The sequence below is a fragment of the Radiomyces spectabilis genome (assembly GCF_025331425.1).
Source record: "Radiomyces spectabilis strain NRRL 2753 chromosome Unknown BYT42scaffold_6, whole genome shotgun sequence".
Taxonomy (NCBI): domain Eukaryota; kingdom Fungi; phylum Mucoromycota; class Mucoromycetes; order Mucorales; family Radiomycetaceae; genus Radiomyces; species Radiomyces spectabilis.
In genome coordinates, this window is record NW_026251931.1 from 678,329 (window position 1) to 692,860 (window position 14,532).

The following is a 14,532-nucleotide window of genomic DNA, read 5'->3' on the forward strand; positions in this document are numbered from 1 at the left end:
TCCAGCGACCACCATCCAACTCCTCGCTTAGGCACACCACCTGACCCCAACTTGCGGTCATGCCTTGACCAATAGCAGGTTTTTCCGCACCCCCCGTTCCTCGGAGCAGCGAAAACAAAAACAGCAGGTCCATTCAGCATGCTCTTTCTTATCCGGTTTATTTTATGGCTTTTCTCCTTTCCATTCTTTTCAAGCTTGCAGGATGCTGACGCACCATGAAAAGGGCCATGTTATGCTTTTTTTCTTTTTTTTTCAAAATGCTTCTGTTGTTCAAACTTTATGTACATTTTATGATCCAATTCAAATTTCGTTCCTTGATAACCTAAAGTCTTTTTTGAAAAATATGGAGAATAATACAGAAATAAAAAAAAAATGCACTGATTTCTATAGAAACAGTCATGTTTCCCAGTGGAAATTGATCCTTCTCTTTCTTTTTGGCAGCATCAGGCGTGTCTTTTCAAGTCTTATCGTTATCCTGGTTGGGTTTTGGTGTAGTGTTCGTGTTGAGCAAGGCCTTGAGTAACTGATCGAATGGGGGCATGTTTTCCATGATGGGAAGTGTCGAGGGATCGTCAGAAGAAGAACGGTTGCCTTGTTGTATAGTCGCTGCAGCCGCAGTCATGGCCGCCGCATACATATTGGCCATCATAACCACGGCTTGCGGATTCTCCATCCACGTCATATCGTTCGTATTTGATGCAGTATCAGTGCTCGATTTCACGGGTATCTCCAGCTCATCCATTAATTTCTTGTAGCCTTGAACATTATGAACCTTGAGCCGCTGAAGACTCGCTTTCACTTCTTGCACGATTTCCTGTCGTCGATCGAGGTGCGACACACCCAGAATTTTTTGTACGAGGTTCACACCATGCGTTTGATCGCGAAGCACTTCGTCGAGGATTCCAGGTTCACCGAAAAGCGCCTTTGTTAACAGATTACTTGCGTCCGGTTCTTGCGTCTGATTAATGATCTTATACACAGTAATAGATCCCAGTTTATGGGTGCAAAGTTTGCCTAGGTACGGAAGGAACCGTGGGCACAGCACTCGATATCTTCCCTGTAGTTCTGACGTATCCAGCAGCCAGATCAACAAGAGGGTTCCATTCACGTTGGTCGTCAGCAGAATAGCGTTCTGTACAATTGCTGCAGCAACATACAACTAAGAAAAAGCATTCATCAGCATTACATTGGGTATACTGTGACCATCGGCTGTGCTGAGCATACCTGCTGTTCCTTTGTCACAATGGAATTTTCAAGAATAGCACGCACCGCACGTGCTCCGAATCGTCCTTGTCCGATTTCCCAGCATTTATCCACAATCGCATCGAAAATATACATGTTATATTTCGCACCCATACGTAAGCAGCATTGAACGACGTAGTTGCCAAACTGATCCAACAGCAATAATGGAACATAGGGAGCAACATGCTTACGGATCAACTGAATCTGTGGAAGCAGCAATAAGTACCATGTGCTTCCTACGTGACAGACATTTCCCAACTCTGGATGATGGACTCTTTACCTGTGCTTCGGTATTTGCAAAATCGATGATTTTCTGTGCTGCCCATGTCCCGTTTTTGTGTACGCCGATCATGGCTAGATAAGGAGCGATCTTTTCCAGCATGTGTTGCTTGGTGGTGTCGCTACATAATTCGAATAATTTTTGCACCACCGTGTTGCCAATATAGTCTAATTTGACCCAAAGAAAAGAAAAAACATTCTCAGTCTCCGGACTGTATAAGGGGGACCACTTATTAGACGTACCACTGCAAAGCTCTACAATTTCATCCATGCATTCGTGAGCAATGGTTTCCACCTCCTGGGTGGTGTCTCCATTCTCTAAACGTCGTCGCATCTCTCGCAGACGAAGAGGCTCCAACTTCCGATCCGAGGTCAACTCTGGTACGGGAGGTATCACTGAGCAATAGCTCAAGGGAATCCGTTCGCCTTGAAAAAAGAAAAAAAAAAGGAAATAAGCACGCAGGCCACCGACCAACCATTTTAAGGAGAGGATGACTTACTTTGTTCGTGATTAGCACGCTGATATCCAAGTTGTTGCATGATAAATTCACGTTCAGCAGCAATTGCGGTATAAAGACTAGGCTGGGTAGTTTGTTGTTTGCCAGAGGCGTTCATCATCATACTGGTCATCATCATGGCCGTCGCCCATTGCGTGGCCTGGTAAGTTTCTGGAATATTGGATGGTATGGGTTGCTGGGGTGGGTTAGGTTCCTCGACTTCCTCTACTGGTGTGGAAGGCACTTTGGCAAATCCGATACGCACAGCGCCGGTGCCGGGAGCCAATATTTCCTTATTCTGCAAAACTTTGCGTGCAAGAACCGCATCTTCCTGATGTTCGTAGTTCACAAAGCCGCAATTTTTATGTGACAACACTCGAACGGACTCAATGGTACCAAAAGGTTGGAAGATCGATCGAAGCGTTGCAGGGCTCGTATTGGCAGGAATATTGCCCACCCCTAGAAGAGTGAATAGCATGAGTCATTGGGTTCACCGCTCGTTAAGTCGCATTCCCAGTGACCCTTCTTAAAAAAATCACATTGACAACTTACATAAAGCACGTGTTGGTCCTTGTGCATTGGGTCCCGATTCATTGCTCAGTGCGATGGCCAGGTTCACATCGGCTTTACCGTAACCTACTCTCACCGGCGATCCTGCCAATCTGCTTCCCAAACGTGTTTCAAGATCGGTTTTAGCCGCTACGGCCGATTCCACCGAGGCAAAATTGACAAATGCACATTCCTTGTCGGACAGAATACGAGCGCTTTCCACATGACCATACACTGAAAATATTTTCAAGAGATCAGGTACGCTGAGGGATGCATTGATATTGCCCAACCACAAAGCGCGAGAGGGGATTTGGGCAGAGGTCGAAGAGGGAGAACCGAGACTCGGCGTGTTTCCCAACTGACGAAAAAAAAAAAGCATGATGCATCATCCCCAGTAAATAAATGAGAAATTTGATCATGGAACGCCCGCTCGCCCCGACATACGAAGCACATGGAAAAAAAATCAGCTCACCTTTCCATCGAGTTCCGGAACGTCAGCCAAGGGTTCTTTGGTTCCCATGGATTGGAATGACCACTGAGACAAAAAGTCATTGGTGAGTTCAGCAAGGTTACTGCTACTGCGAGAACTTCTCAACGGTTGACTGGCAACAGCCGACGACGATAAAGAAGGCTGCAAATGGGGCGACCCTTGTTCCTGGAGATACGATGCGAAAGGGGACGGGTGCTTCGCCACATCCGCCACCCCCACACTGACAGCGCGAGGACGAGAAAGACTTTGGCGTGTTTGAGGAGGAAAAGGGTTAAAATGTAAACTTGGCGGCATCAAGCCAACGTCGGGCGGATCGACGAAGTTACGACCGGTAACGGTGTAAGAGCGATTTCTTGATGTGGGATAAGGGTGAATTGCCGACGCGGCAGGAATATGATCGTCGTCCAATCCGAGCGAAGCCAGCGTACTTGCCAAGGTGTTTTCATCAATAGGACTGGATACATCGTACTGTGGAAGCTCATTGTCGGCATCACGGTCAGCTGCCGGAAGTGTAACCGAACCGGAACGATGGCGTGATTGTTGAAGCTGGGAAACGGCCAAATTGGCATACCCATCTTGTGCATAGGGGAACGCCGACGATTGCGACGGCATAGTATCAGCACGCGATCGTCTCAAGGGCGAAGTATTCACAGAAAACCCATGATTAATCCCAAGGGCATCCTGATTCCTGCATTACACCATGTAAGAAAAGATTCAATAAAGAATGTTTGAAGAAAAAAAAAAGAAAACATATAGACGTTGGGGCAATGACGTACCTCAATTCAGGAGAAGTCGACGCGGGTACAGATAACTTTGAGGTATAAGATGGGCGTTTGCGAGTACTTGATAAATCAGATACCCAGGCGAAATTCATCCTTGCAAATAAGCCCGCAAAGAAAGAGACTTTGGTCCATCATTTTCTATTCCCATCTTGAATGAATTAAGATCCACCCCGCCCCCGATAGGAACGTGACGTAACTTTTTCCCTATTTTTGCCCTTCGTGTCTGGTGGACCGGACACTCTGATGATAGCCAACACAGTGCCGTCCTCCTTTTGCAAAAGTTCACCTATAATTATGTAGAATATGGACTACTTTTTAGTGATGTATCTTTTTATCCATTGTTGTTTTGTGTACCATATATGATCCATGCTTCAGAAAAGAAGGTTGGACGTTCGAGTGAAACGAAACATGCCATGCCATAAGTTCGATCTCCGCTACCATGAAGAACTGAACTCTCACTACAACATCGATTGCTGCACACAGCGGGTGGGTGGCTACGGTAGGAACGGAATTCCATTACTGACAAAACTCTTTGTCACTGACAAGCAGTTTTACTGATTGGTGTTGCTGTTTTGTTTTCCCATGGGATGCCTTGCAAACTTGCTTCTGCTGAGAAGGAATCTAAAAATAATGATAATTGCGTTAATTACCAGATTTTCCGAAAAAGAAATCATTTACAACCGTAGAATTGTTCATTTATTGCTATCAGTATCGGTCATGTAATCCCCCCGGGCTTTATTGAGAAAAGGCAGTCGTTCGAGTCACTTGCTAAATCTTTTGACCAGCTTTTGACCGTGATTGGATGACCGCATACGCACAGTTTCGTAGACTCTTTGCCAATGTACTATTTCTCAATATCGTAGACGGCACCTATTTCACGACTATAGGCTGATCCGATCTCCATGGTTTTGGTATGATACATTGGACTATGTAATGAAAGCTGAAGATCGCCTAGTGTTTAGGATATTTCCTTTCTTTCGCTCCATGATGATGAGTTTTTGGTTTTATGTTGGCTTCTCTTCATTGATCACCGTTTTCCCAAAAATACAATACCGCTTTCATATTGAAAACTCCCACAAAATTATTAACGAAAGGTTTCGCGTTTTTTGGTAAAAGTGATGGAGCTCTCATATCTTTTTTTGGCGTAAACGAACCGAGATTATTAGAAACTTGACAATATTATTTGGCGGTTTTTTTCTTATTGAGGGTGGGAAATCATCACTGCATTTGGTGATGGTCTCCTTTGAGCTCGTGTACAGTATGTGGCAAAGCAGAACCCAGTATCATGCAGCCACCGCTCAGTTTTGGAATTATCCAGGGAAGCACAAAAAGTTACGCTTAAATCGAAGCATGCCAAAATCGGGCCGGGACTGTTACTGTACAGTATGCTATGACATGTAAGTCTTATACACATCAAAGTAGGTTGACTATGATTATGTCCGCTTTTTGGTTCAACCGAGAGTTCGCATAAACTGTGAAGGCTTGGTCAACTTGCCGAGTTTATCCGTGTCATTATTGGCATGTCATCCAAAGCGAAAAAAAAAAAACCGAACTAATTCTTCTCACGGTTGCATCAATTACCATTGTTGTGGAACGTTTCATGTCAAGCTTTTTTTTCGGTATTTGACGGTGAATTATGCGTCGAGACCAAGGACATACAAGGTTGCAATATAAACACTACACTGCAATATTATGACGCTACAGCGGAAAGGCTGGTAAAAGTTGAGTAGTGATCATAAGGTACCGGAATCCTGGACATACATAGGAGATAGGGTTAGCTCGTTCTGTGATCGGATCTTCCGACAGTAACTGCATTAAAAAAAAGGATATCCGAAAATTATCCGTCGATTCGGAAAAACTCCAAGCGCTTTGATTGTGTACCAGGAGCTAATGAACCATCAGATAACATATCCACTTTCATAGATCGATCAACTTCCATGGATCACAATATAGGGGTTTGAAACCTTCACCGTTTCATGCTGACATTGGTTTTTGTTTACGCGCTCGATTCCTGGGAAAACAAGACGAGAGCGAGTAGCTATTTTGATCAAGAAACGGGTGCTTTCTCTTAATGAAACCGTCGCACCACCTGTGATGTACGTGGCTCTTGTGTGATTCAGAATTTTATACTGCAAACTTCCAGAAAATATGTATGAAAAATTACGATTTCCGATCAGGTGATCAAATCCCGATATGGGATTCTTTGGCCAATCGTTTTCCTTCAATATGATGCAAATACCGTGACATGTTGCAAGCGATTTCCTGACAATGCAGATAGATCAGGCTGCTGCAGTATGATCGTTCTTATTGAAAGAAGAAGGGTAATGAGCATCAAAATTCCATGCGGTTACACGACTGGCTGCCAGAAATTAGTAAAAATCTCGGTGATCTCTTCCATTAGTCTATCGTTCGTGCGACACTGCAGTAAACTAGCTAGCGGTTGCCCAATCAAGGTGGCACCTCGCTCGTTATTACATTCTGTCCTATCCAGGCATAAAAGATTTGGAATGGCTGATGGCCAGCAAGTTCACAAGGCCACTCGTCCTTGGGTTCGAGGTTGACCGAAATGCTTGAATAAGGACCCGAGGTCCTGCCCTCGTCCGCAGGCTGTCAAGACAGTTTTCCTGATCAAGTCTGTTTAATTAAAGCCCTGTACATTGTTCTTCCGCGTATAGTCTAGTTCTGTCCCCACTTTTTTCAAACTGATGCGAAATAAATGCGGGATTATTGATGGTTCCTCAACATTTTAACGAAAAAAAATTCTGTTCGTGGATTTTCGGGGCTGCCTTTTTTGGAAGCCCGCAGTGATTGAGATAGAGTCGTTGCGGACCATCAAAAAGAAAAAAGAGGAGAGGGAAATTGTGCTTTCCTGCTCGCTGAGACCCATACGGTTGCATAGTAAACCGATCAAATGATTACAATAGTTACATGCACCACAAGGTTTGGTTGGCGTTATCCTTTTCTGTGGGAAAGCCGTGCGTTCAGAGTTAACTTTAAATAAATAAAAAAAAGTTGCAGAATCTTAATTTTTTTGTATCTTCGACGTCATACATTTATAGTGTGTGCGGGAATTCCATTGGCCTATTTCCCAATTGCGCCATCGTCCCTGAGTATATACACCATCTTAATCGTATATATATGTACCATCTCACTATTTAATTTTATCTCATCTTTTCCTTGCTTCTTTTACTCCACATTTTCTTTATATCATGGCTAATACTCCTCACGGTGGTGTGCTCAAGGATCTCTATATCCGTGATGCCCCTAAGCAAGCTGAGCTTCGTAAGGAGATTGAATCTCTCCCCTCGCTTGTCTTGACAGATCGTCAGCTTTGCGATCTTGAACTTATCCTCAACGGTGGTTTCTCTCCTTTGGAAGGTTTCTTGACTCAAAAGGACTATGATAGGTGAATAATGCTCGGTGTTTGTTGGGGAAAAGAGAATGATGACATGATTGACGATACTGAAACGTGATTGGGGATCACATAGTGTCGTCGAGAATATGCGTTTGAGCAACGGATTGTTGTGGCCTATGCCTATCACACTGGATGTGAGCAAGGCCGAGGTTGACGAGCTTCAGATCCAGGCCAACCGTCGCATTGTATTGATTGATTCCCGGGATTACGAGCCTTTGGCTATTCTCACCGTCGCTGATGTGTATCAGCCCGACAAGGCCAAGGAAGCTACCAACGTTTTTGGTGCCAACGACTTGGCTCATCCTGCCGTTCAGTATTTGCACAACACTGCTAAGGACTATTATGTCGGTGGTTCTCTCGAAGCCATTCAGCCTCCTGCTCACTATGACTACGTTGCCAACCGATGTAAGTAAATAAGCTAGGGGATGATCCATCCGAAATGGTGAGCATGGATATGGGCTAACACGCAATTACCTTAACTAGTCTCTCCCAGCGAACTTCGTGCTCACTTCAAGAAGCTTCAGTGGACTCGCGTGGTCGCTTTCCAGACCCGTAACCCTATGCATCGTGCTCATCGCGAATTGACCGTGCGTGCTGCTCGCCAGCGCAAGGCACACTTGCTTATCCATCCTGTCGTTGGTTTGACCAAGCCCGGTGACATTGATCACTACACTCGTGTGCGTGTGTACAAGGCTTTGATGCCCAAGTATCCCAACGGTATGGCCGAACTCAGTTTGTTGCCCTTGGCTATGCGTATGGGTGGCCCCCGTGAAGCCGTGTGGCATGCTTTGATTCGCAAGAACCACGGTGTGACTCATTTCATTGTGGGACGTGACCATGCTGGTCCTGGTAAAAACTCCCAAGGCGTTGACTTTTACGGTCCGTACGATGCTCAGGAGCTCGTTCGCAAGTACAAGGATGAAATCGGTATTGAAATGGTTCCCTTCCAGATGGTCACCTACTGCCCCGATACCGATGAATACATGCCGGCCGATGAAGTACCTGAGAACACCAAGACGTTGAACATCAGTGGTACCGAGTTACGCCGTCGTCTCAAGACCGGTTTGAATATCCCTGAATGGTTCTCGTACCCTGAGGTCGTCAAAGTGCTCCGTCAATCCCACCCTCCTCGCAACAAGCAAGGTTTCACCATCTTCTTCACTGGTTTACATGCTTCCGGTAAGAACAGCATCGCTCGTGCCTTGCAAGTATCGCTCAACCAGGAAGGCTCTCGTTCGGTGTCTCTGTTGATGGGTGAGAATGTGCGTGCTGAACTTTCTTCGGAGCTTGGATTTTCGAAGCGCGATCGTGATATCAACATTGCTCGTCAAGCGTTCGTGGCCGGCGAATTAACACGTGCCGGCGCCGCTGCCATTGTGGCTCCTATCGCGCCTTACGATGAAGCTCGCAAGAACGCACGCAAACAAATCGAAAAGTATGGTGGTTTCTACTTGGTCCACGTTGCGACACCTTTGGAAGAATGTGAGAAGCGGGATCGTGATGGTGTGTACGAACGTGCACGCAAGGGAGAAGTCAAGGAATTCACCGGTATCGACGATCCTTATGAGGCTCCTCAGGATGCTGACTTGGTCATTGATCTCACCAAGGATTCAGTATCCCAGGCTGTCCACGAAATTGTCTTGTTGCTCGAAAAGGATGGTTATTTGGGTTCTAGATAAAATAGCATCATAAACATCTCATGATTTTTTCCCTCTCTTGTAATTCCTGCACAACATCTTTTTTTTTCTTTTCACTTGTCAATAGAACATATTACACCTCATTATTAGAAATAAGACTTTTTTTATATGAAGTAACTGTGGATGTCACTTTTTGCTTTAAATTAGGTGGCATCTTTGCACACAACACACTATGACTCGGTTGACTTGCACAGAATTTGCTCAGATCAATGTGAGGTGCTCGATATAGCCGCGGGCGATCTGCTGTACGTTTATTTGTGCTATAAGAGTTCCAGGGATTTCGTAAGGGCCTTTTCCTCTACTTATGTGCTGGGTGGTGGTGAGACTTGTAATATACTACATGCATACATGAATAGTTGCTGCCATTGTGGAAAAAAAAAGCCACCTTGGCTGCTTATGATGATCCACGTTTTCCCACGACATTCAGTGAGTTTCCCGTCGCATTGTCTCGCATTGACACAAGCGCCGATTTCATTGGATACCGAAAGGACTTATATGAATCCAGTCACAAAATTCATTTTGCACATTAGTGTAAGCTAGTCATGAGGGCCTTTTCTCTTTTTTAGAAAAAAGAACAATTGAACAATGAATGTATAGATATTAACAATAAAAAAGAGGATGAAAAACAGTAGGAAAGGAAGGGATGAAAAGGGGCAAATCAATCTAATACAAGATTCTGGTTCTGATGTTGGCGGGAGTGGCAGTAATTTTTTCATATAACGACTGGAGATGATCTTGGGTGACATTTGAGATATCAGCCATGACATAGGCAATGTCACCTTTGGAATCGGAATACTGCTTTTCGACGTTGTGATCGGCCAAAATCTCGTTGATGGATCTCAAGACACCAGGGATATTTTGATGGATGTATAACAGACGCACAACATCGGTATCGTCCTCGCGAATGGCGCGCAAATCGATTTCTGGGAAATTCACAGCACCAATGGAACCGCCTTCGTTGATGAAACGTACAAGCGCAGACGACACTTCCAAGCCAATCATGCGTTGAGCTTCTTCTGTGGAACCACCAATGTGGGGCGTCATGATCAGATTAGGACAGTCCAATAATTCGGGGTAGTCCGTAAAGTGAGGACCATTGGAAGCTGGTTCCTTGGGATACACATCCACCGCGGCCCCGCCAAGATGACCCGATTTCAGACCTTGGATTAAAGCCGGGACCTGCACAATCGTGCCACGGGCATTATTCAAAAGATAAGCTCCCTTCTTCATGGATTTGATTTCTCGATCCCCAATCATATTCTTGGTCTCCTCCAATTCGGGCACGTGCAAAGAAACGAAATCGGCCATGGAAAGAAGCTCTTCCAGGGTTTCGAGTTGCTTGGCGGTACCCAGAGGCATGATTTGCAACACATCATAAAACACCACCGACATGCCCATGGCCTCGGCCAACACGGACAACTGCGAACCAATATGACCGTAACCGACAATACCCAGGACCTTGCCACGGATCTCGTAGCAGTTCTTGCTGACCTTGTTCCAGATCCCCTTGTGCATCTCCATATTACGATCACCGAGCTGACGAGCCAGCGTTACCATCTCACCAATCACCAATTCAGCCACCGAGCGGGAATTGCTGAAAGGAGAGTTGAAAACGGCAATCTATTGGGCAAGAAAAAACATTGAATCAATATGCATTGCTCTAGTAACAGAAAAACACGACGTGCAAGAGGAAAAAATGGCCTCAAATGAGACATAGAGCGAAGGACACTTACACCTTTTTTGGCGGCTGTTTGAAGATCGACTTGGTTGGTACCGATGCAGAAACAACCAATGGCGAGCAAATTCTGGGCTTCATCCAGCACTTGTTTGGTGAGCTTGGTCTTGGACCGGATACCGATAACATGAACGTCCCGAATTTTCTGAATTAATTCATCCCCTACTAAAGCCTTGGTATACGTTTCGACCTAAAGCCATCAGAAAAAAGAAAAAGAAGTTGGCAACACAGATTAGATAACAATGTACGACATCAAACCAAGTTCAACCACCACGCAAAAGGACCAAAAAATCCCCAATGATGACTTTTTTGTTTTCTTGTTTACCTGATAACCCTGTTTCTGGAATGCCTTGACGGCCGTTTCGTTGACATTTTCCAAAAGAAGGATTTTTACTTCGGCCGTCTTGAAGGGACGCAGCTGCTTGGGTTTCGGCATGCTCAAAGAACCGCTGCGAGTACGGTCGGGTAAAGCATTGGAAGGGTTTTCAATAGCCATAACGGGTTATTTTTTTTTTCGGGGGAAGAAGCGGTAGGACTCGGTGACAGAAGAGCGGTCCTTTTTATGGAAAGCTGGCCAGGTCGGGAGATTCAATGTCCGCTCCATCGAAAACAGAAACAAGAGATCCGTCTCAACTGATGAACAGTCACACGTACGACTCAATCGAGTCATCGACACTCACTGTCATTGGATGACCAAAAAAGATCGTGGCCATTCAAATTCGCTCTTTATCTCCTGTAAACCTTTATCGATTTTTTTCCCTTCCCAAACGTCAAATAAAGCTTGGCTGCTCGCATAAAACCACTTGCCATCTATGTACTCAACGTATGACGGTGACCAACTTGCTCCGCCCTTGGCCAAAAACCGTTTGGCCAAGCTCATTCCCGATCAGAATATAACCGTCATTCCCGAATTCACACTCGAGTCCGGTGTCACCCTCAAGGACGTACCTGTCGCATGGAAATCATGGGGAAAATTAAATGAACAAGCTGATAACTGCATGGTTATCTGCCACGCGTTAACTGGAAGTGCCGATGTGGAGGATTGGTAAGTAACAGCAAACCCGCACTATCATGCATTAAATCGATCGCTATTTTCTCGGTGTGGAGGTGCTAATGTTTGACTCCGCCCAAGGTGGGGACCATTGATGGGGCCCCGACGAGCGTTTGATCCTACGAAATTTTTCATTGTTTGTTGCAATGTGATGGGTTCTCCTTACGGTTCTGCTTCGCCACTCACTATCAACACCGATACCGACGAACGTTACGGACCTGAATTCCCACTGGCCAGTGTCCGAGATGACGTGCGTCTGCATCGTCTGATTCTCGATCATTTAGGCGTCAAACAAGTGGCTATTTGTATTGGAGGATCCATGGGTGGCATGCAGGTACTTGAATGGGCATTCATGGGAAAGGACTATGTGCGCACCATCGTCCCGATTGCTACTTCTGGTCGTCATTCAGCCTGGGGTATCAGCTGGGGTGAAGCCCAACGACAATCCATCTACAGTGATCCCAATTACGGTAAATGAAAAATACGGTCCCCCTTTTTTTTTACAATGGATGTGGAAAGTATTAATGGAAAGGTTGATAACAGGGGATGGCTATTACACGGATGAATTGCCACCTAACGTAGGTTTGGCAGCGGCTCGCATGTCGGCTCTGCTTACCTATCGATCACGGAATTCCTTCGAGTCTCGATTTGGCCGCAAATCCGCCGATAAAAAGTACCAGACCGCTCGACCTTCTTCGCCTCGCGAAGCTTATCGCATGATTCACAATGACGGCCATAAAAGTACCAGTCCGCCTGCCGCGCCTGCCATTGGCAGCGATCACACCACCATTAACGACCCTCCCATGCCCACCCCTTTTGTATTCTCCGCTCAATCTTATCTGCGTTATCAGGGTGACAAATTCATTAACCGCTTTGACGCCAACTGTTACATTGCATTGACGCGTAAGATGGATTCTCACGATTTATCGCGGGCACGGGAAGGGGCTTACGAAGACATTTTGGCGTCTGTACAACAACCCACTTTAGTCATCGGTAAGTCATCTTGGAATAAAAAGAAAAAAAAAAAGGAAAAGAAAGAAATAGGATGACTCACCAATTTTCTGTTCAACAATGAACTCAGGCATTGAATCCGACGGCCTATTCACGATTTCGGAACAGTATGAGCTGGCAGAAAATATCCCCGACGCGGAAATGATTGTCATTCAATCGCCCGATGGTCATGACGGTTTCTTACTGGAGTTTGATCAAATCAACCGACATTTACTCTCCTTTATCCAACGTGTCTTGCCGGAATTGTACCAGCACAGTGTTATTAGTGAATCCGAAATGGAAGAACAGGAGTTGAAGGCGACCAAGACCAGTTTGTTTGGTGAAGCCGAAGTCGATATTACACAGTGGTAGAAGAAAATTGTTTCTTCCGTTGTAATTTTGAATCTCTTGCACCATTCCCTTTTTAATCCCTGTAACTGTTAGAATTTTTAATTTATTCGTTGTTTCTTTTCTTTTTCACTCATGTTTTCAAAAATTGTACGATAGTAAAAAAAAATGTTCCACCCTTCCATCCTCCATACGCTATGGATGTTGTCGTTTCTTCCAATTGCACTCTCTCTTTGTTTGGAGACAAATCCAGAGAGAAAAGCGTATCATACGATGGTTTTTCATGAATTGTGTTTTTTGAAATATCGCGACCAGTGGTAGTCTAATAGTGAATGAAGAAGAATCATGAGGGACGGTTGCATTGATTGCAAGTTCCATGAGGGAGAATTTAGAGTCAGACAAGTCCTGCTTCGGAAAGCAGTATCTGGTTTTTTTTTTTTTTTTTTTTTTTTGCTTTTCGCTCGCGATCATCTTTTGACAAATGGCGTTTGCTGATCGATTTGCGGCCTGTCAAGCGCTTCCGCCTTGTCCAAACTGGTACACGTCCAACTGCTGCGCTACCAACAATGCGCTGTTTGTGTATGCCACTAAAAGCTTGATCGTGGTGCTCGATCTCGACACGTTCGCATTCCGCTATGCCTTTGATGCCGCCATTGATAAGATCCAGGCGATCGAATTGCACGATCACTTTTTATTCACTTCAGGCGTCGAACCCATTGTCAGAGTGTGGAATCTACGAGACGCAAGTTTCCTCATAAGCTACAGTGACCACAGTGTAAGGCCGTGGCAGAAGTATATGTGCTGTACAACAGAAACAAAACGATGCCAACACTCAAACCATAGGTGGAGGTGACGGTGATACGATGTATTCGGGACGGCTCAGTTGTGATTTCTGGTAAACAAATTTGACAACGTCAGGTTGGAGTGGAGAAAGTAACAGGGAAGAAAACTAGGTGATAAATCAGGAACAATCGTCGTACGAGAATCATTTGGACCATCCTGCAAAACTTTTAATGAGATCACAGCAGAAGTTCGAGCCATTGCTCCCATCTCGTATATGGGCGAAGATTATGTTGCGGTCGGGTAATGGGTGTTTTAGGCCTTGAGCTTCAGCTTCTTTACTATTATTGTTCTGACACTTGTCGCTTGCATTAGCTACGTGAACGGCATGATCCTCGTCTTGCATATCGATAAAGAACTGAAAATCACCGCTCGGTACCGTCTGCTTACAGGCAACGACGCTATCCACAGCCTTGCGTGGCAGCGTGTATCACAGGAAACTACTGAGTGGCCCTTGCTAGCATCGAGTACACGACGTGCCAAGACGATTCACGTATGGACAGTTCCCAGCGAATCGTCCTATTGCAAATTCGATCTGCCAAAACCGTCTACCTATTGGTCCGAGCAGCAGAGATCCACCACCTGGACCGAATTAAATTGGTCACCCATCGTTGCCT

The 14,532-nt window shown here is 45.3% G+C and overlaps 4 protein-coding genes across 4 annotated transcripts; 2 read left to right on the plus strand and 2 right to left on the minus strand.

Annotated features, from left to right (window-relative positions):
- Window positions 1–457: 457 nt before the first annotated feature.
- On the minus strand, window positions 458–3,931 carry BYT42DRAFT_613614 (armadillo-type protein; the record flags this gene model as incomplete). The annotated part of the gene is made up of 8 exons (XM_051571761.1): window positions 458–1,159; window positions 1,225–1,446; window positions 1,523–1,689; window positions 1,765–1,947; window positions 2,022–2,477; window positions 2,571–2,925; window positions 3,040–3,745; window positions 3,834–3,931. The coding sequence occupies 8 exons, from the start codon at window positions 3,929–3,931 to the stop codon at window positions 458–460; spliced, it is 2,889 nt and encodes a 962-aa protein (XP_051423640.1).
- A 2,952-nt stretch (window positions 3,932–6,883) lies between these two features.
- BYT42DRAFT_568337 (sulfate adenylyltransferase) lies at window positions 6,884–9,077 on the plus strand. The gene is made up of 3 exons (XM_051568161.1): window positions 6,884–7,245; window positions 7,328–7,659; window positions 7,738–9,077. The coding sequence occupies exons 1-3, from the start codon at window positions 7,049–7,051 to the stop codon at window positions 8,931–8,933; spliced, it is 1,725 nt and encodes a 574-aa protein (XP_051423641.1). The 5' UTR covers window positions 6,884–7,048; the 3' UTR covers window positions 8,934–9,077.
- Window positions 9,078–9,170: 93 nt separating this feature from the next.
- On the minus strand, window positions 9,171–11,206 carry BYT42DRAFT_531962 (uncharacterized protein). Its single transcript, XM_051565425.1, has 3 exons — window positions 11,012–11,206; window positions 10,685–10,876; window positions 9,171–10,571 (listed from the first exon to the last, which is right to left on the minus strand). The coding sequence occupies exons 1-3, from the start codon at window positions 11,180–11,182 to the stop codon at window positions 9,615–9,617; spliced, it is 1,320 nt and encodes a 439-aa protein (XP_051423642.1). The 5' UTR covers window positions 11,183–11,206; the 3' UTR covers window positions 9,171–9,614.
- A 160-nt stretch (window positions 11,207–11,366) lies between these two features.
- On the plus strand, window positions 11,367–13,302 carry BYT42DRAFT_568340 (homoserine O-acetyltransferase). Its single transcript, XM_051568162.1, has 4 exons — window positions 11,367–11,731; window positions 11,819–12,207; window positions 12,281–12,730; window positions 12,819–13,302. The coding sequence occupies exons 1-4, from the start codon at window positions 11,499–11,501 to the stop codon at window positions 13,097–13,099; spliced, it is 1,353 nt and encodes a 450-aa protein (XP_051423643.1). The 5' UTR covers window positions 11,367–11,498; the 3' UTR covers window positions 13,100–13,302.
- The last annotated feature ends 1,230 nt before the right edge of the window (window positions 13,303–14,532 follow it).